This window comes from Suncus etruscus, chromosome 1 (genome assembly GCF_024139225.1).
Source record: "Suncus etruscus isolate mSunEtr1 chromosome 1, mSunEtr1.pri.cur, whole genome shotgun sequence".
Lineage (NCBI taxonomy): Eukaryota > Metazoa > Chordata > Mammalia > Eulipotyphla > Soricidae > Suncus > Suncus etruscus.
The window spans coordinates 125,249,685-125,271,573 of record NC_064848.1 but is presented as its reverse complement, the minus strand read 5'-3'; the positions used below and the strand labels follow the sequence as shown (position 1 = coordinate 125,271,573).

Sequence of the window (21,889 nt, the reverse complement as noted above, 5' to 3'; positions counted from 1 at the left end):
TTCTCCTTGCTGTACTGTAGGGTCAAGAGTGTTCTTGACAACCCCCATTTATAACATTGCATTTCTTCATGCAGTTATTCTAAATATCACATGTAAGTGAGATCATTTTGTATTTGTCTTTCTTCTTCTGGCTTATTTCATTTAACCTAATATCTTCCAGTTCCGTCCATGTAGCTGAAAACTACGTAATTCCTTTAATCCTTACACCTATGCTGTATTCCATTGTATATATGTACAAATCAATCTTCATGATACACTCCTCTGTTGGAGTTGGGCATCTAGATTAATTCCAACTTTTAGCTATTGTACTGAGTAGTGTGATGAATAGTGGTATGCATATGTCTTTTTGGAGGAATGTTTACTATCCTTAGAATAGATATCCAAAAGTGGAATTGCTGAGTCATATGGCAGCTTGATTCTGAACTTACTGAGAGTTCTCCCTACTGTTTTCCATAGAGGTTGTACCAGACAGCATTCCCACCAGCAGTGAATAAGAGTTCCTTTTTCATCACATCCTCATCATCACAAAATGTTTCTTATATTTTTGATATGTGCCATCCTCACTGGTATAAGATGTTATCTCATTGTTGTCTTGATTTGGATTTCCCTAATGATAAGTGATGATGAGCATTTTTTCATGTGCATATTGTTCTTCTGTTGGTTTTCCTCAAAGAGGTGAATGTTCATTTCCTCTCCCTATTTTTTTTTATCCTATTTTAGGGCTTTTCTGGGTTAGTTAACCTTTTTGAGTATTTTGTATATCCTAGATGTCAACTCTTTAACTGATGTGTTGAGTGAAAATATTTTCTCCACTCAGCTGTCTTTTAGTCTTAGCCTGTGTTTCTTTTTCTATACAGAAACTTTTTAGTTGATATAACCTTATATATTATGATTTTATTATATAGCCCTTGCCATCATATCATTGAAGACTTCTTTGAGATCTAGTTCTTGGTGTGGTGTGCATATGCTTTTTTTATTATATCTTATGGACTTGGGTCTGCTCTCAAGGTCTTTGACCCACTTTGAATTAACTTAAGAGTAATTTGTGAGATATGAATCCAACTTTAATTTCTTAATTGTAGTTATCAAACACCATTCTTTATTCTAACTCATGTTCAGCATAGCTCCTTTGTCAAAACTTAGATGACCATATATAGTTAGGATTTATCACTGGCAACATTTATAGGTAACATTGAAGTTCCCTTTAAGATTTAACTTTATTTTTATTCCTCAATTAATTTATTTTATGAATTCTTCTCTTTCTTTGCTGCGCACCTTAGGCCTGGAGACAGTTACATCTCCCAGACTGTTTTCAATGATTCATTCCCTTAGGACAATGCAATAAAGCTTTTAAAGATATTCAACATAATCCTTAGGGTCAGAGACACATTCTTCTTACTTCTGATCTTTTCTTGTATTCTGTACAAAGCTTATGAACCTGGGTGGGTGGCCTCCACAAACCATGAGCTTCCAGCGGGGAATGTCTGCTATGGCATAGAGAAACTACAGAGAGCTTCAGACTCCAGGGATTCTACCAGAAAACAGGAGCGTAAATATCTTTGCTCTTAACTTTTTTCTAATTGATCTGGACCTCCACTTAGGGGCACACATGTCAAAAATTACTTTGCTTATTTCCCAAGTTCCTTTTCCTTGTTTAGAAAGCTTTGCTCTTAAGTCATGCAACTGTTTTTGTGCCATGAATTCCCCAAGGATAAAAATTTTGAAATGGAGAAAAGACTTATTTCTGTGGAAATAACCCTTTCCTAGGCATGAGGCTGAGTAGAGTAGGGGAAGGTTCCAGGGCCACCCAGAAAAGAATGTAAAAAATATTCCAAAAGAATGATCATTCACTCATTTTCTTATTTCCTTTTAAATTTAGCCAACATCTCTTGCAGTCCATCTGGTATTTCTGAATTATAATGAAGCCTCAAACTCAAATTCTAAATATATAACTTTAGGACTTGAATCAATATTTATATTTCATTGATAGTTTTGAATTAAGACTTTTATCATTCTAATTAGTATGGGGATACCTGCTAGATCTACAAAAGGTGTTAATTAAACCACATTTATATATGAATTATTAGTGGTACATGTCCACATCCATGTGTTTAATTAAAAATTGATAATGGAATTTATCGTCTTTAGCTTCCACTCTGTCAGCTTACATTTTGCTGCAGGAAATGAGAGCTAATGCATCAGTTAACATGCTTGTCTTTCCTGCAGTGGTTCAAGCCTCATAGCCCTTAAACATCCTAGGAGTGTTCCCTGAGCACAGATCTAGGAGAAAAACCCTCAGCCCCTCAGTTCCTATATCCAATACATACCCACCAACTACAATTTTGTTGTCAATGTCAATTTGGATGGTTGTTTTATATTATTAAAAATAAGGTTATTTTTTTGCAAATAGTTGTGAAAAATGTAATTCTTTTCTGTATTCTAAAATTTTGGCAAATATATGGATCAAATCTTATAGCTATGTCAGAATAATTTTGCCACAGCTCATTGAAAGTGAAAACTTGAAATTTGAGTCATTTGCTCAAAAGGTAGAGCCCATGTCTAGCATGTTCAAGAGCCTAAATTCAATTAGAAACATAGCGACACCCCTCAGCCTGGTTTATAAACTCTGGTGGCATGATCACTACTGATTGTGATCACCATACCAAAGAATAAAAGATGGCCCAGGTTTGTTTTCAATAATGTACATTTGACAAGTATAGTATCAAATTATATAATGCCAAATCAGTTTCTAAAAAATGGAAAGTGAAAGTGTTTTTAGGTAAACTAGCACCATATTTTTCGCTACTACATACACAGTTTATTTAAAACTGAGTGGTATGGCATAAAATAATTGCTACTGTACAAATTATTATGCATGCAAGCTCATAGCTCCAAAGAGTAACCATTTATTCTCATAGGCTACACTTGTGATTCCTGGGGCTCTACTGAATCTAAGATATGTATCGCATTTTCCTTGGAACAGAGTAGCAAGCTAGTTGGAGTAGATTATTTTTGTAGTTAATGTTTGGGCTACACCCAGCAGCATTCAGGGCTTACTCCTGGCTCTGTACTCAGTATCACTTTTGGCAATGATCTAGAGGCAATATAGGATGCCATCGATTGAACTCAGGGCAGTTGCATCCAAAGCAGATAGCATACCCCCTGCAATATTGCTTCTGCCCCATAAAACAGATTTTATGCTTCAAAAAGTAGAGAGATAAGAAACAATATGTATGCAAGTTTTCTTAAAGCTCAAACTGAAATTGAAAGCTCATTTTTGTCTGTTCTGTTGGCCAATGCAAGTCATATGAGCTACTCAAAATCATGGTGGAAGAGTAAATGGCATCAAGAGTATGACCATGGTAAAAATGCAGGAAAGTGTGAAGAGCCCAACGTTATAATTTTGTATGACCACTGCAGAATGATTTTGACTTTTAGTTTCCCAAGTTTTATTTTAATTTCTGAGGCTTACTTTTCTTATATTTTATTTAAGTCTCAGAAAGCTTAAAATTACCAATTTTAATAATAATTTAATAATTAAATTTAATAATAATTTTAATAATTTCCAATTATCAGTTGCTAAAAAAACCCCTCAATATTAAATGAATTGTAAACGTATACATGAAAATTCTCAAATGGGTTGCTTGCCAGTGATTCTTGGGGAGATGGTTCCAGAAAGGTCACAATGTAAAGTTATATTTATATAGAATTTAATATAGAATTTTCCTTAATATAGAATTTGATTTTCAAGACTGTTGACATTTTGCCTTTTTAGGAGAAATGTTATCAACTTATTATTGTTCTCATAATTATTGTTCTAGGTTTAGGACCTAATTCACATTAGGACCTAATTTGTAATTTTCTTTGAAAATGTAGAAACATTTTGTCACTAATCATAGATATTCAAACTCAAATGAATGATCTACCTAACTGGATATTTTTAATAGCTGAGTATTTGTAGTCCTATTAAAGTCATTGTTCCACTAATCTCTAAAATCTCTAAAAATGTGAGAAGTACAAACAATCCAAATACTAATATATTTGGTTTTGGAATACAATAAATGAGAATAAATAGAATACAATAAATGGGTTAAACAAGTATTTAACTCATTCTTTTCAATAAAAGGGAAAATCAGTTTTACCTAATCTGAGACAGAAGTACTCAATATTTTCTTAGGCATAGCAATATTCAGGGAAAAAAGTAGATAACTGAAGAAAAGATTGCTATATTCTATGTAGTTAAAATGAATAAAGTTGTTAATATGTAGAGACAATAACTGAATTTCCTCCTATTCAAGCAAAACAGATGTATGAGCACTTTTTAGAAATAGGGAGCTTTGTAAATCTAATCTAAATTCTGGCAAACTATAATGAACTCTAGCAGGACCATAAATATATTAAATGTAATATACTGACATTTAATATATTATAATAAAACATAATTATATATTATAGTATGTGATATATTATGGTATTAAGTAGAATTTTCTACCTGCATATGCATTTTGAACTATATTTATTATATTAGTACTTTTTATAAATAGTAGATATTAGTAACAGCAAATTACATACTTGATATTTAGCATTATTTCTAATTTTTTAAATTATGATGAATGATAATAAAATTATATTAGTTCCTGAATACAATACTACACAATGAAATTATAAAGAGGTAAAGAACTTCCAAATCTTTCTAAAATTATGCAAATATTTATGAGGAGATATCCATGAAAACCTTTTGTTTATTAACCAATCCATCTGGCTTTAGTCAGAGCTCTGTTATTTAACAAAGAAAACTTTCTTTTTTTTGACCCTTTCCTTAGTAAATAAACTATTAACCAGGAATTGCTTTTACCTGGAGGAAATTTATCTGTAGGTCATTCCCTTTGAAGCAATGATCCTTAATCATAAACTATTTCACTCTTTAAAGCATATATATCTAAGTAGATATATAAGTCATAATTACATTAAGTGACCTTGTTTTGTATTAAAATTTAATTTTTTATAATTATATTTGCTTTTTCAATAATTCCAAAGAAAATTAGTGATTGCAACATTAACTGTTGTCTTTACTAGAGGAAGGGTTTCACTCTGTGCTGCAGCTTTGCTTTCTGTTAGTTTACCTTGTTGCAGAAAAAAAATGTATGTGCACGTGCTTCGAAGATGTAGGTTCAAGTTTAGATGACTGAACTGGAATCTGTATTTTTTAAAGCATCCTGGTTATTTGGATGCACATTATATTATGTTTTGAGACACTGTGATCTAGGGCATCTGAAAATGTGCACTTTCTGAGAGCATTTTAAAAGGTAGAAATTAGGCCAGTAAATATTTATGCCAATAATATATTTTTCTCCATGAATAAAGACCTCATAATTCTCCCCAGTTAAGACATCAAAGAGCCTTTTAACATCATGAATAGAGCAGCAGACTTTCAGACTGGAGGTCTTATAGGGAATCCCAACCCAACAGGAGGAAGTAGCATACTATTAAATATTTGTAAGCAAATTGAAGGAAGCATCATTGAAGGGGGAACCCTACAAGCTATGTTAGCCAAGTTGCTTACAGGGAACTGGCAGTTCTTTCCATTTCTATAAACTGAAGGTTTCTTGGAATGTGAAGTCAAGAATTACAACTGGGTAGCTGCCAAGATATTTTTTTTTTCCCTTTGCTGCTACACAAGGCACTGAGCTATATTAAACTCTTCCGTTAACCACACCCTGTAGGTATCTGACAGTGGTAGGAGTTGAGGCACCACTGACCATTTAACTTTCCAAAAAGACAGAGCATATTCTGTTTATTCAAAGTAGCTGGAACTTACTCTATGTTATGAAGTATGTCATGGTGGGCAGATTTCATTGCATTCATTTTCAATGCATTTCACTGAATATATTTTAGGGTTGGCAAGTGCACACATGTGTTCATGTGTTCATGCATATGTGTGATTTTCCTTTTAAATCCTAAATTAGTTATTAAACTCTAGGGATATAAAATCATGGAAGTTTTTTCTTAAATTCCTAACATCCCACAGAATAGAGTTTGCTCTATTTACTTTGAATACTTATCGTTCCCAGAGTTCTTTCAGGTAAATTACTTTGCAGTCTTTCTGGCAGTTCTTCTTTTTTTTTTTTTTTTTTTCTGAAAAAAAAATCGTTCTCTGTTCTTTTTGTATATTCTAATAAAAATCTTCATTTCAGAGACTTCATTTATAGGGACTGAAAAGCTATACAGGAATAAGTTGCTTGCCTTGAAGCTGCCCCCAAATACTACCAACAGTGACCATTGATCACTTCCTGGTGAGGAACCTGCCACACCAAGAAAACCCCCCAAACCAAAAACTAGAATCCATATTCTTTCAACAATAAAAACATGATTTCAATTGAACCCTTCTCCAAACAGTACTTTTCATGTTTTATTACACCAATCACCTCTAAATAAAATCAACAGATCCCTTATTATAAGGGTCTGTATTCAAATTTTCAGTCATAACAAGCTTTTCTTATCAGATAAATAACATGCAATAACAATTGATATATTGTTTTATTTCCAGTATTTGATCATGTCCCTCTCCCACTCCACTCATCCCTGTACCACTCCTTCACATGGAGCCCATTAAACTGATTGAGATGCTAGGTATGCTGGGGAAATTTTCATCTTGTTGATTTTACTTAACATTAAATGATGTTTTCTAGTCCTGGAGATGAGTAGCGCAATTTTATACTGTAATGGTTACTACCATTTGTAAAGTTACATATACACAAATGTTTATAATTTGTAGAAAAATTGTGTTTATTGTAACAATAAATTGTAGAGATCTATTAAAAAGCAATATGACAGACTACAACCAAGCTATTGAATTGATTGTATGAACTAGTTTTTGTGCTTTTTGTGCCTTTGAGAACTTATCACAAACAGATTATTCTGAGGAATACATTTTATTTTCCTTGGGATTCTAAGATCAGACAGTAAGAATCAGATAACTTGTAAAATATATACAATTCAACAAATGTCCAAGCAAATGAAGAAGTGTGACCTGTGCCTAGAAAAATGTATGCTTAATTTCTATAGAAGTTATGACTATTTGTATTATTTTATAAAAATTATTAAGCTTATTTTTATAAGCTGTCTCATGGAAGTATCATATTGTGCCTTTAAAACACATCGAGGAAGTATTTGTTAAAGAAAAGAATTTTCATAAAATTGACCAAGGATAGGAATAATGGCTGTTGGAATATACTTCTAAACTAAACTGAAGTGTAGATCTCCAGTTGTGAAGGGAAAGGGTGTGTATTCCTAGTGAATCAGGATGTAGTGTTTGAGGAGGAGGCATTTATAGGGAGCTGGGAACTCCAGGAATAGAAAGAGGCAGAGTGGAGTGCAGCTTACTGGGAACTCTCATCATTGAGAACTTGATACTGATTCCATCGGTAGGAGAAAAGAGAAAAGGGTACTTTTCAGTGTAGGAAAGGTGATATGTCTGAATAGTAAATGAATGAAAAAGGGAAGTTTGGCTCAAAGACTGAACATGTCCATTACAAATTCTAGAAGTAGCACATCATCTCTGTCATGATCAAGAGGCTGAGCTTTAATATCTGCTTCTCTTGGCTCAAGTTCAGACTCCCAGTGTGATCCTGGGAAAATTCCTCAATTGCAGGGCATCATTTTCCTTCTTTGAAAAAAATGGAAGTAATAATAAAACCCCATCATACAGTTATTGTGCAGATTAAATAAGTGCCCTGCAATTTGTAAAAAATACTCAACAAATGTCAACATTATTGTTTAAAGAGCAGAATTCTTCCACTGAAACAAGGCATACTTTTCCAGTTTCTTCCTAGTAAAAGCAGCTTGCCTCATTTGGAAATGGTATGTTTATCCCTGTAGATTTCCAAAAGACTCCTTGTTTAACTGCCCCAGTTAGCTGAGACAGCAGTTGGCTAAGGAACGGTGTCCCATTCAGCTAGAGAAGCAGGCCCTGCTTACTGCCCTTCTATCCCCTTTTGTTACTGGCAGGTGCTCGATGACAAGCTATTCGGAGGCAGGGTAAGAAAAGAATGCTCCAGAGATGACCTGTTGCTCCCATCTTTTCCTGATCCATTTATATCTGGGTGAAATATTTGCCCTTGGTTACATGCTGTTTCCCACTCTGAGTCATGTTGCTTCCTTTTCTCATCACTTTCCACCCCTACCTTTTCCTATAAAGGCAAAAACGACTTCTCCAGCTGCTGAGCCAGGCTAAGTGACCTAACACGTCCAAGTGCAGGCAGATAGGTGGCTGTCCTATTTTGGGATAGTTGTATAAAGTGGTGTCCTCTGATTTCCCTGCTCTATGGTCTTCTTTCTTTGCCACAGTAAAGAAAAGCAAGGTGGAAGAGATAGATGATCATAAACTGGATAAATTTTTATTTTAACTTACTCTTTTCTGCTTTGGATTTAGAGCATGTTCTCTAGCAAAACTCTTAGGACTCTTTCAGGGCTTTATTATTAAGTACTTTAATGTATTTTTGGAAGTCTTTGACTCCAACTTTTTTTCTTTTCTTTCATTGCTTTTTTTACGTGAGACTTGAAACAGAAGTCCAAACACAAAGTTGTGAAAGGTAAAGATTATGTCATTGGAGCTTCTTATGTTTTCTATCCTGACTTCTTTGTAACACATCTTCAACATCTTCATCAATAAGGGTGTAGCTTAAGGCTTTTGTGCTTGGGCACCCTCACTTAGTTTGAGCTTCTCCATTCACACTGGAGTATTAGATGATTTCTATTATAGATTAGTATGTTACCCCTTGAGTATTTGGGGGGCACACCTGGCAGTACTCAGATGTTACTCCTGGCCGTGTGCTCAGAAATCACTCTTGGAAGACTTAGGGGGACCATATAGGATTCTGGGGATCGAGCCCAGTTTGGCCATGTGCAAATGTGGCCAAGGCAAATGCTCTACCCTTGGTGCTATTTGAGCCCCAACCCATAAGTATTTTTATTTAAATGTCAAGTTATAAGATTTTACTGGTGGCATTTCAGATATTATACAAAGAAAGGAGCTGAAGAGTGGGCATAAACTTATTTTAAAATAGAATTTGGTGCTATTGGAATGTTTTGATTATAGAAGGTCAAACTATTTTTGCTCCTAAAATGTATAACTTGAAGGGGCAGAGTGAGTAAGTACAGTGAGTATAGTACAGTGAGTAAGGAGCTTGCCTTGCATGTGACCCACCCTGGTTAAATCTCTGGCACCACATATTGTCCTTCACACAGCCCTGCCACACAGTGATCCCTGATCACTTAGTCAGGAGTAAGCCCTGGATGTGTGCCAAAGACAAATGAACAAAAGCATAACCTGAATATCCAATATATTCTTAATTAATTAATTAGGTTACACCTGGCATTATTCTTGCATTAAGGAATAACTCCTAGCAGTGCTTGAGGGACCATATGAGAGGCTGAGGATCAAATCAGGATAAGCCACATGCAAGGTAAGTGCCTTATCTGCTGTACTACCTCTTTGGCCCTAATATTCAATATATTCTTGTCCTCTGCTCTTTCCTTCTTTAATTCAATGTATATATAATACATATATATCTTAGAATATATGTACCAAATCCTGATTTGGATAACTTACAATGGCTTTGATGATTTCTCTTTGAAACTGTAAATTTTTCTCTTAATTTAAAGAAAATGTATCACATAGTTGACATAACTGATCATAATACATTTGTTTCAGGATGACAGAAAACGAACTTATTAAAAATAGAGAGAAATAGAAAAACTAAAACATATAATAAAATAATAACAATGTAAAAAAGAAAGTAAAGTTCATTAGCAAGTATATTCGTGAAAATTATTGTGTCTTCAGTAAAGCCATTTTACAATAGAAGAGGGTTTAGTAAGCTCCCCACTTTTTTTGTTTTTAAGCGAGGAGATACAAGAATATACTAAAAAAGTGTGTGTGTGTGTGTGTGTGTGTGTATGTGTGTGTGGGGGGCAGTTGTTGTTGTTTGCATAGGCACAGCAAAATATGGTAGAAATGGAAAGGAAAAACCTTTGGCTTATAAATAAGGAGACCTTACCCATGAAGCATTCTGGCATAAGACCAACTCCAGGCTCTAGGCATACTAGGTTGTCCAACCCCATAGTCATTGTTGATGGTCCTGGTAAGAGATCTTCACCATCACAGTTGTTGCCGTCAGGTTTCTGTAGTTATAGGTCCTGGTTTCTGTACAGATCCTATGTAGAAGTCTGGGTGACATGTTGCATCTTCTGGTTTTATCTCACTGTTAGGTAACAATGCAGAGAATCCTGTCCTAAAAAGCATACTGTTGCTGTTACCAAGTCTTTAGGCTGTCGTAAGGATCCTCTTTGGAATAAGTCAGTGCCATGGTAGTAGTAGGGTTTTTCTTGGTACCATATTTTCCGGCGCATAAGACGACCGGGCGTATAAGATGACTCCCTAATTTTGCAGTTAAAACATAGGTTTAGGCCTATATTTGCTGTATAAGACAGAACGTTCCTGTGCTGCAACTGTATGTACCACAGTGAGTCAATTACAAGAAGCAAAGGTCCAAAGGTTATATTGTAATAGACTTCCTCTCTGACTCTGGCCAATCTGAGCAGGCTTTTGACAGTGTAGATTCAGGTCCAGAACATTGTCTAATTTGCATGCTTAAAAAGCCTGCTTGGATTGGCTGAGTTAGAGAGGCAGTCCGAGTAGCCTTGCAGTGATTGGTGTAGGATCGGGTTGAAAAATTCATTTTGTGGCAATATTCAGACACTTTTTGTTTAGTGGCATATTGAAACATTTTTCGGGATATACTCGGCCTATAAGATGACCCCCGATTTTCGGTTGACATTTTTTTGTTTCAAAAGTCGTCTTATACGCCGGAAAATATGGTAGCTTTTTTTTTTTTTTTTTTTTTTTTTTTATTCCCAGTGATGGTGTAGAAAAACATGGTTGTTTCTGCAGATGGTATCCATCCATGGTTCAGAGGTAAATGGTCAATGTCTGATGTACTGAAGTCTTAGCCAAGTCACTATGCCAAATGAACATTTTTTAAAGTAATATGTAATCCTTAAAAATATTTAAGCTCACTGCCTTAAATATTCTAAAATCACCATGTTGCAAGTAAAAGATGTGGAATTATTTATGTTATTTCTCTACTATGCTATTTAATTTTTTCTGAAATTTAAATGAAGCAATGTATTGGAACTTTGTTCTAAAATGTTATTTAAAAGAACTCAATGTCTCAGGGCCAGAGCCTGCCTTGCAAACACTAGCCTAGGACAGACTGCAGTTTCATCCCCTGACATCCCATATGGTCCCCAAGTAGGAGCGATTTCTGAGCGCATAGCCAGGAGTAACCCCTGAGTATCACAAGGTTTGGCCCAAAAGCAAAAACAAAACAAAACCAAAAACCAAAAAAACAAAACAAAACAAAAACAAAACAATAAAACCCCTCAATATCTTAATATTATAAAGTATAAAATGGAGAATAGTTTTATATAAGAGAATTCAGAGTAAGGACAACTTTAACCCCACAGCACCTGATATTCTTTATGTATATTTAAATCTTCCAACTGAATTATTTGTGAGAAAATAATGAGAAGGAAAATTTTATTAATATCTGTACATTTTTAATCTCTCTGCTTAATAAAGAGATTTATAAAGTCCAAATATGATACACACCACAGTTTTACATTCATCCCAGGATTTTATTAATGAAGTTATTCATTTAGGAGATATTAATTGAACTAAAAATGCTGGGTACCATTTTAGAATTTATAATGTTCTGTTTTTAGTTCTCAGAGATCTGACTAGCTGTCTATTGTGGTTAGTTAACAGACTTGTTATGACTATGTGCTTACAGCTAGTAGAGGTTGGTACAATATTTTTATGTGAAGTTTTGGAAGCATGAATGACTAGACATGTGAAGGAAGTGTGCTCCTATTAGAGAGAACCATGAGAACCAGAGAAACAGGAGCAGCAGGGATACTCCAAGGCTGTAGGTGGCAATCACCAAAGATGACAAAATGCTTCTCTACTTTAGAGTGAAAGTTGAATGTATTAAATCATTGTATTTTTAGCATACTAACCCTGTAAATGTTAGAAAATTCATGCTTTAAACAGTTATTGGACTTGTTTTCCACCCTGGAGAAGTCGATGTTCTCTCCTGAAAACATTTCCTTCTTTCCTTTCACAATCCTCTAAATAAATTTTATTTGAATAAAACTATTTTCCATCGCTGAAAAAAGTTCTTGAGCTTAATAGCAAGAATGATTTGTAGACATAAAACCAAGTGTTCAGATTCTTGATTTCATAGGAAACAATGAGAGTGAAAGTTCAAGAGATCCTTTAGTCATATCCTTTCAATAAAGATTTTAAAAACAAGAGACAGAGTGATAGCACAGTGGTAAGGATTTGCCTTGCATTCAGCCAACCTGGAAGGGACCTGGGTTCGATCCCTGGCATCCTATATGGTTCCCCAAGCTAGTAGTGATTTCTGAGCGCATAGCCAGGAGTAGCCCTAGCACCACCAGCTATGGCCCCAAAGCAACAACAACAAAATGATTAACAATCAAAGAAATCAAAGACACTGAGATAAAATGATTCGATGATTTGACACACAGAGCCTCAAAAAGTGGCACTGGCTGGAGAGATGATACAGGGGCTAAGGCACTTGCGTTGCAAGTGACTGACCTGGGATTGATACCTGGCACCCTAGATGGTTCCTGTACTTGGCAGGAGGGATCCAAAGCCTGAATACAGCCAGGTGCTGCCCTCTCTCTTCAAATGGCATTGCTAAAATGAATCCAGATGCAGATAAGTTCCAAAAGTTGTTTAAGAAACTCATCTAAATAAATTAATGGAATACATGTAACTATTGAGAAAAGAAACTTAAATTTCTTCCGAACTATAAAGAACACTTGAAAAATGTGATTTATTATGAGAGATTGGTCAGTTTTCCAGATTAACTAACATGAAAACCTATGCCAATATCAGCAACTACTATTCACATGCACACTTCCAAAAAATAATTTTGGACTCTGCTCTGGCTTCGTGGTACTAGTAGCCTTCTAAATGTGATTTATACTGTTTTACTTTCTTATTAAAAACAGAACTATCAGGTTATTTAGGATTATGAAGAAGAAAAATTGTTTCATGAAATAAAATGTGGAAATTTTTTGAATAAAAAATTCCATATTACTCATCGAATGATAGTTATACTGCTTTAAGATCTGTGAAAAGGGGTCTGGGAAGGTGGCGCTAGAGGTAAGGTGTCTGCCTTGCAAGCACTAGTGTAGGATGGACCACAGTTCAATCCCCCGGTATCCCATAAGGTCCCCCCAAGCCAGGGGCGATTTCTGAGCGCATAGCCAGGAGTAACCCCTGAGCATCAAATGGGTATGGCCCAAAAACAAAAACAAAAAACAAAACAAAAAAGATCTGTGAAAAGATAATTAAATTCTTAGTATCATGTTTATTTACAAATTAGTTCAAAAATAAGAACATGCATAATTACTTTATAGATTAGTTTGATATTTCATGTAAGAAAGGAAATGAACACAATTTGTGAGTTTTTAGAAAATTTATTATGAACATTGGGGAAGCCGCATCATCATTTCTCTTATCCCAAAATCAAGAAATCAAAATGTTTGTACAAGAAATCTGAATCTTCTTGAAACAAAATTTGTCTTTAGAAGAAAATAACAATTATCATAAAAGTTATTTTAAAAGTAATTATTCACAAACAATAAAACACCTCATTGGTTAAAAATTAATGGATTTTATTATGTAACTATATTCGTATCTAAAACTTGCCAATATTCTTTTAAAGCTTATGATTTATTTAGATATTTTATTAATAAAATAATATGGCCAGTAAATATATCCAAATATTTAAAACTTCTAATAGCAGTTTAAGTATAAAGAAATAAGACTGATTTACCTACTAAACTAACCTAATACAGTTTGTACAATAAAATGAGTGGTGATGCTTTAAGCTAATAATCATGACAGAATAATGATTTTTCTAAGGAGTGTTATGAAGGTTTAGAGTAGTTTTGAAGTCTCTTCTGTAACTATCTTCAAAATGATGAGTCTCACAACTTATTAATTTATTTGTTTTGGTCCCCAATAGTGTTCCAGTTCAGTCACCCTTCCGTATATTCTGGTGTATAAGATGACCCTTCAACCCATGAAAAACTTCCTAAAAGTCTTAAAAGTAGTTACTTCTTAAAAGTAAGAGCGGGGAGGATCACTTGTCCCTGAAGCTAGAATAAGTTTCAGCATGCCGTATACCGGCATATAAAATGACTCCCGACTTTTAGGAAGCTTTTCATGGGTTGAAGCGTCGTCTTATACGCTGGAAAATATATTTACCAGTCCTGTCAATTTGAAAAAAAAATGTATCCTCATTTAGTGAAGATACAGGTTCTGATAGTAATACTGAAATTTGAATTTGAACATTTACACACTTTCATGTTGTGTAATTGTAGTAACTTCACATGTCTTAACATTAGGAGATACAACAGTGACTCCTAACATTGAAAACAGGACTTGATATTTATAATTAATCAGGGCAATTTTATACTGTCTAAATAATCCCCATGTTAGACAATATCTTGTATATGTTTAGCTGCCAACTTTCAGTTTGTGCATTATAGCTCAGTAGCATGATCTCAACAATCTGGCAATTATATTAAAAATCTAGATGAGTCACTGTTGATGAAATTATACTTTGAGCATCAGAAAATGCCTTTATTTAAAAATGTTATTACACAGCACCAGCATTACTTGAAAGTAAATAAACATTAGTAGGAATGCAGAGTATAGACTTAATTTCCAACCATAAGAGAAAAAGTTACCTGGTCAAAAATATCAGGCTTTGGATAACTTTAAGATCACACTATTTTTTAGAATATGCTGCTGAAACGAGCACAAGATCACATTATCTTAAAAAAAATATTTCAGGATTTTTCTTGGAAACGTTAGAGGAAAATACTTATATTCTGTTTTTTTTTACATTAAATCTCCAAAGTAAATACATATATGCTACATAAAAATGATGTTATCTCATCAATGCAATTCTTTATGGAAGATACATTTCCTCATAGTATATATTAATTTAACAAATATAATGAAAGTGCTTTAAAGCAATCTAGTTAGAGCAACATTTACATTAAGTACAAGATATACAGGAAAATCAAACATTTTGTTAAATAGACTTGTCAGTTAACAATGCATTTTTTAAAGGAATTCATTTTCAAAAATCTATTTCACATTTGTTTTATTATTTATAGCCCCCAACAGAACTGGATGCTTTGGTTACTGTCATTTCTAAGATTTTTGTACATCTTATCTCTCACAATTGCCATGAATTTAAAAAGTATTCTTTTCCATAAAAAATGAAAAATAAAACACCTCAGGCTTATATGAATCATTTGAACAACAAGAGTATTTGAGAAAAGTGTTCTTTGACAATTATAAGTTCATTATAAAATGTATTTTTGCACTACAGCAAAAATTAAATGTTGCCAACCTATGTTTGATTACAAAGTTAGATATGAAAACCTTGGTTATTCATTAAAAGAGTACTTTCTGAAAGGTCTGCCAAGGTCTAAATGTAGTTGCCCATTTTAATATTTATTTTTATTAGAACCATGGGAGTAGTGCTTTTAATAAGAAAACAGTAGTACATGTATGTAAAACAACAAATAACAGTCTCCATATCACCGGTCTTGGGTCCCCATGTTCAGTCACGGCTCAACTGCAGATTGACAGAAGAGAAGATGCGTCCTATGCTCCCACACAATGGGGCAATGACCATATCTGTCATACTCTTCCATATTGTCTGCACTGAAGGTAGGACCATTAGGCAGGTCTTAACAAAGGGCATTAAAATCCTGTAATGGAGAAAGAGAGGAGTTGGAGAATGAGCCATGGTAACAAATAAAGTCACTGAGTCTTGCACAAGTCTTTTATTTACCTTTGTAAAATATTTGAAACAAATATGCAGTAATTCAGATAGTGAGAAGATACATAGAAGATATAATGCTTAAAAATAGACATAACTACTAGTGTGTGGCATTTGAATCAGTAAATCAAAAATAAATAACAGATTTATCTACTTAATCTGTTCCTAAACATTAACCTGCCTAATTCTTGATCCCTGAGTTGCTTCCTGGTTGCTTTTCCTATGCCTCATCCCACTTCCTTCCACTTAGGCCAGGCTGTGTACCAAAGTTTTTGTGCTGTTTGAAGTCCTAGAACAAACCTTTGAATCTTCAAATCTATCAGAAGATATTGTGTATTATAAATGGTATCAGAGATGCTTATATTTCTCTCACTGCTACTAGAAGAGCAGTGATTAGATGAAACCCTTGACCGACCATTCAAAAATGTTTGAGCTAAAGTGAATTTGGCTTTATTATACTTCGTTATTAATTTTTTCATAGCAATTATACACAGTTGAAAAGGTCTATTTAAAAGTAATGGTGTTAAGGTCCAGAGTGATAGTATAGTGGGTAGTGTGTTTGCTTTGTAGGAAGTCATCCCAGGTTTAATCCTTGGCATGCCATATGATGCTATGAGCACTGCCAGAAAATCATTTCTGGCACAGAGTCAGGAGTAACCCTGAGCACTGTTGGGCAGGACATAAAAAAATAAAAGCAAAAAGCAAAAAAGTGGTATAGTTAGACAGACCTGCAATTATGTCAGTACTATTGGGCAAGAAAAACTAAACTCCCTTGAAATTATTTTTTTTAATGTATATCTTTTTTAAAAATAATTGTATGTTCTTATAGTCCCCAGGCTGGTTAATTGTCTATACGTAATCCTCCGAATAACATTCTCTACTGTAATAATGTTCTCTGAGCATAAAGAATGCATTTTTAGACATTACTGGTTGACTCAATGTAATTTTTATGGTCTAGGTGGACATAAAGAGAGAAGCTGATTTTCTTGATTTGTTATTGAAATGTGACTAAAACAAAGGTTTATTGTATTTATCCCAACATGAAGGGAAGATCAGTCAACTATCTGACTGAGATATTTTTAGAATACTGAATTATTCATATTGACTGTCTACACAGATTATATTTAATCTTGTATTCTGTTCCAAATACTAAAGACTTGAAGTAAGGCTTAAAAATTTTCATTATGGGGTATTTTAGAGCCGATTAGAAACCTGAATAAAAGTAACTTTTGGTTTCTTATTCCTCTACATTTATCATTTGATATCTGATATGTGGCCTAATATGCATATCCACTGCAAGTTCAAGAACAAGAATTCCTTACATTCTATTACTTATTAATACTTATGCACCCTTGAAACCTCCAAATGATGCTTTAATTATATTCAATAATAATAGTACTGTGTTGAAATCAGATTATATAATAAAAATTATAACAAAAGTCTCATATTGATGTATTGGATGACTGAGGTTTTAATAAGAAAGCTTTTTTAAAAAGAAATGATAATGTTTATTTATGCTTCGATACTTTTCAAAAGAACACATCATGGTACAACTGATTGAATGCTACTTACTATTACCTATAAGCTTAAATTTCCTTTTTTTTTTTTAAAAAAAAGATTGCTTTATTTAAGCACGGTGGTTATAAAATTGTTCATTGTTTCAGATAACAAAGCTTCTTAACCAAATCAACTTCACTCAGAATACAGTGCATGTTTCATTCATTCTTTGGCTAAGAAAATTGCAATCCTCAAAAATTTCTCAGATTTTAATGTCATAAACGGAACTAACAATAGGGCAAAGTCAGTTTTCTAGTTCAGCAAAGTGAGGTTGCCCAGATTGGAGGACTTCAGTTCAGGCTGTGAACTCATTTCCATTTTATTTTCTTTAATCCTCACTTCAGATGTGAGGATCCAATGAGCCTCTGACACTAAATTTTGGTTAAGACTCAATAATATTGTCAAACAGATACTTTTTAGATATGTCTTATAATTTGTAAGGGTATATACTTTTTCATTGATATATAACAGCCTTAGATCATAGAATTATTTAATTTTCTATAAACTATGTAGTGTCATATATTATATATAATACATGTAATATATAATTCTCACATTACATTTTGCTTTATTAGAAATATCTGGGGGGCTGGAGCAACAGTACAGTGGTAGGGCTTTTGCCTTGCATGTGGGCAATCCAGGATGGATCTGAGTTTTTTTTTTGTTTTGTTTTTTTTGTTTTGGTTTTTGGGCCACACCCGGTGATGCTCAGGGGTTACTCCTGGCTATGCGCTCAGAAGTCGCTCCTGGCTTGGGGGACCATATGGGACGCCGGGGGATCGAACTGCGGTCTGTCCTAGGCTAGCGCAGGCAAGGCAGGCACCTTACCTCTAGCGCCACCGCCCGGCCCCGGATCTGAGTTTTTGATCCAAGGAATCCCATATGATCCCCCAAGCCAGGAGTGATTTCTGAGCTCATAGCCAGGAGTAAGCCCTGAGCATCAATGGGTGTGGCCCCAAAACAAAAACAAACAAAAACATCTGAGAAACAAGACTACTATAGTAAATGTCCATTTTTTTGACCATTGAATTTCATTCTACTAAAAATAAGAATAGCGGACCTTCAGCAATATTTCCTATATATAATCTACTAATACAAACATCTTGACTTATTTGGGGTGTTTGTAATAAAGAATAAAATACCTTTACCTACTACCAAGGAAGGAAGGAGAGAGAGAAGGGAAAAATTGATTTGGCATTTATAAGATTTCTCTTTGATCTAGGATTACTGGTCAGAATAGAGTTCATTAATGACCTTTTTTTTATATCCAAAATATAAATTTGGTCTACCCGTCTACCCTAGTATACCTTAAATATGTATAGAGCAGTTTTTATTTGCAGTTTCTCTTTTAGTTCCAATCTCCATTGCTTGATGACAAATGTGTGGTAGTTAAATATTAATGTTTCACATGAACATAATTTGAAAAACAAACTGAAGTTAAATAAATTTTATATGGCTGAAATAAATAATTTTATGATTCACCATTTGAAGCACTACTGAAAAAGTATTTCCTATTTTCAGGAAGGCCAGATAGAAAGTTTTATTTGGTTATTGTAGTTTTACTTGCATTTTTCTTTCACTTAGTAAACCAAAGCTTCCCTCCATCCCCAATTCTGTTCCAAGAACTGAAGGAAAATCCTAGTTTTCTTGACTATAAATTTGGCACTATGTTCTTAATAGTTTCATGGTCAACATTTCATAATATGCTATGTGGTCACTTAGTTTTTTACTATTTGAAAGTGAAATGGGATAGAGGTTAGATGATTGGCTTCAGTTAATTGAGAATCCAAAACTTGATAGTATACTTAGGCATCTTTAAAAAAAAAATATGTGCTAGTGTTGAACCTTGTGTAAACCATATGCAAATCTAGCCTTGGTAGTATTGTTTTTCTTTATTGTATTTTTTAATTAATATCTTTATTTAAGAACCATGATTACAAACATGTTTGTAGTTTGGTTTCAATTATAAAAAATAGAACACCCCCCTTCACCAGTGCAACATTCCCACCACCACCCCTTGTTTGTTTTCGAGACAGGCATTCTATTTCTCTCACTCACAACCATTGTCATGATAGTTGCCAGTGTAGTTATTTCTCTAAATGAACTAACCATTCTTCTGTTTTTCTGTAAAGGCAAATATTTTCTTTCCTCAGGCGGTCTCTAGCAAAGTCAACCTAGTTGAATTGTTTACAATCTTGAGTGACCAAATTACCAATTTTTTGAGTGATCCAATTACTTTATCTTTTATTTGGCGAATTTTTATTGAACCTTTAAAAGTTCTTTTTGACTTTTTTTTTCCTCTATAAAGCTTGCCTTATGCCACCCTTCTCAACAGCCAGAATTAAATTCTTCTTTGCATCTTCTGTACTGAGCCAGATGCCTTGATATACTTAAATGTAAGGTAAAAGCTGGTCCTACATCTTATTCATCCTGGGACCAATAACTAGCACAAATGAGACATTGATATCAAATTGTTTGGTGGATATAAGCAAGCTAACTGACTAGAGAAATCAATTCCTGTAGTACAGGGTGATGGAGAATAATGTTGTAAGTTGTAACATTGAACACAGCCTGGGTTAGATCTGGCAATACTATATTGATTGAGAGTGATTGAGAAAGACATGAAGGCCTCTGAGTGTTGGATTTCGCCATGGTGGACCTCAAGCACAAGCCAAATGCTGCCTTACGGGAGATAATCTGAATGTTCCCCTTTCAGAACAAAGTGGTGTTTTAACACAATTCTACTTTTAGAGACAATATGATTATGTTCTTCTATTTTTTTTAAATTTTTAATGGTTAAAATGCTCTCCAAAGTTCTATGATGCATTGTGAGTATTAAAAATATCCTCTCAAAACCCTTTAACTAGTTTTAACTCTCTCTGCCCATAAGTGAACCAGGAACTTGGCAGCCTTTGCAAATCATTCTGCTTGAGTTTTCACTCATTTGTTTGTACTGAGTGGCCCTTACCAGAACCAATACTCCTTGGCAAACCTTCTGGCCTCATTCTTGCCATTAAATAGGGGAAGGATTGGAACAGCCTATCCCTATCTCCAACTAACCTGGTCTGACATCTCTGTCCAATTATACTGTCGCTGGCATTTTGCTCAAAGATCGCTTTTGTTTTACCCCAAGCACAGGTGGTGACTGAATAAAGGACGATGAAAGAATCAGGAGCCCTGCCCAGAACCACAGGCACAAGTCCTGACAAGGCTCCAGCGATCTGGGCCCGTGGCAGGAAGCATGGCCCTGGGCTCTCCACCTCCGCAGCCAGCTGGGCCCTGAGCAGCCCAAGGAAGATGATGACCTGGGCCAGAGGGGCACATTCCTTTTGGTTTTACACCCTATTTTACCCACACACCCCAACCTAGGATTTGATGCAAAGCACATTGCCTTGCTCCTCGCCCACCCCACACTGCTAGTTCTTGCTTCTTTGTCAGAACTGGTGTGCAAGCATTCTTTCCTACAGCAAGCTGGGCAAGGCAGAAAGGTGAGGGCAGAGGGCAGAGGACATTCCTAAATTTCCCAAAGCCTCTTCCCTGCGGTGTCTCCACCCCCTTCTCACCAGATGTGCAGACAGCTGAGAGTGGCAAAGAGAAGTCCGGCTGCGAAGGCCAAAGGGATGGCCAGGAACACCGTCAGGAACTTGTAGAGAATGTACTTGCTGACTTCAAAGAGAGCATGGCTGCAGATCCAGACTTTATCAAAGGAGTGCGTGGTGGCAGGTTCGGCGATCACATCCTCGAAGCCCACCTGCGGATGAGGACACAGGATCGGGGGAATCCTCTACACTGCCACCCACTTACCTACCTACCCTGGGAACCAGGAACTGGGGTGCCTCGAGGTTTGGGTGCGGTGGGGGACGGGTGAGAGCAAGAAGGAAGCACTTGACTGGAGAGCCCTAGTCTTGGATCACACGGGACACGCAGGAATTTGGCGAGGAGTGCCCAGCTGCCCCGTAGGGGACGGGTAGAGGATGCATGCCTGGGTCCCGGCCCCGCGGAGCTGGGGGATAGCGTGGAGGGGTGGGTCAAGGCACCCGCACACCCCCAGATCGCGCCAAGGGCCCCACCGTGCGCCCGCGCCCTGGTTCACCTTGAGTTCCGAGTTGAGCCCATGCGGATCCCGATCGGGGCCCGACTCCACGAACTTCTCGGGGTCCGCATAGTGGACGCCGCTGTGGCGGCTGTAGGAGTCGTCGTCCATGAAGAGCTGCACGTCCGCCTTCTCGGTCTCCAGCCCCATCGCGGCGCTCGCGGCACGGAGGCTGCTGCAGCCCGGCTGGTGCGGCGCGTCGCGGCGCGGCTCGGCTCGGCTCGGCTCCCGGTCCGCTAGGCCTCCCTTTCCCGTGCGCGCGGCTCCGCCCCGCCTCGCC

General features: G+C 35.8%; 3 protein-coding genes across 3 annotated transcripts in view; all 3 read right to left on the bottom strand.

Moving 5' to 3' along the window:
• Positions 1-21,889, bottom strand: part of MET (MET proto-oncogene, receptor tyrosine kinase) — an 811,679-nt gene that overhangs the window by 315,954 nt on the left and 473,836 nt on the right. The gene's annotated exons all lie outside the window — the stretch shown is intronic.
• CAPZA2 (capping actin protein of muscle Z-line subunit alpha 2) overlaps positions 1-21,889 on the bottom strand; it is a 468,908-nt gene that overhangs the window by 446,983 nt on the left and 36 nt on the right. The window lies entirely within an intron of this gene.
• On the bottom strand, positions 15,516-21,791 carry CAV2 (caveolin 2). The gene is made up of 3 exons (XM_049771043.1): positions 21,610-21,791; positions 21,080-21,267; positions 15,516-15,888 (listed from the first exon to the last, which is right to left on the bottom strand). Exons 1-3 carry the CDS (start codon positions 21,757-21,759, stop codon positions 15,738-15,740), a joined length of 489 nt encoding a protein of 162 aa, XP_049627000.1. The 5' UTR covers positions 21,760-21,791; the 3' UTR covers positions 15,516-15,737.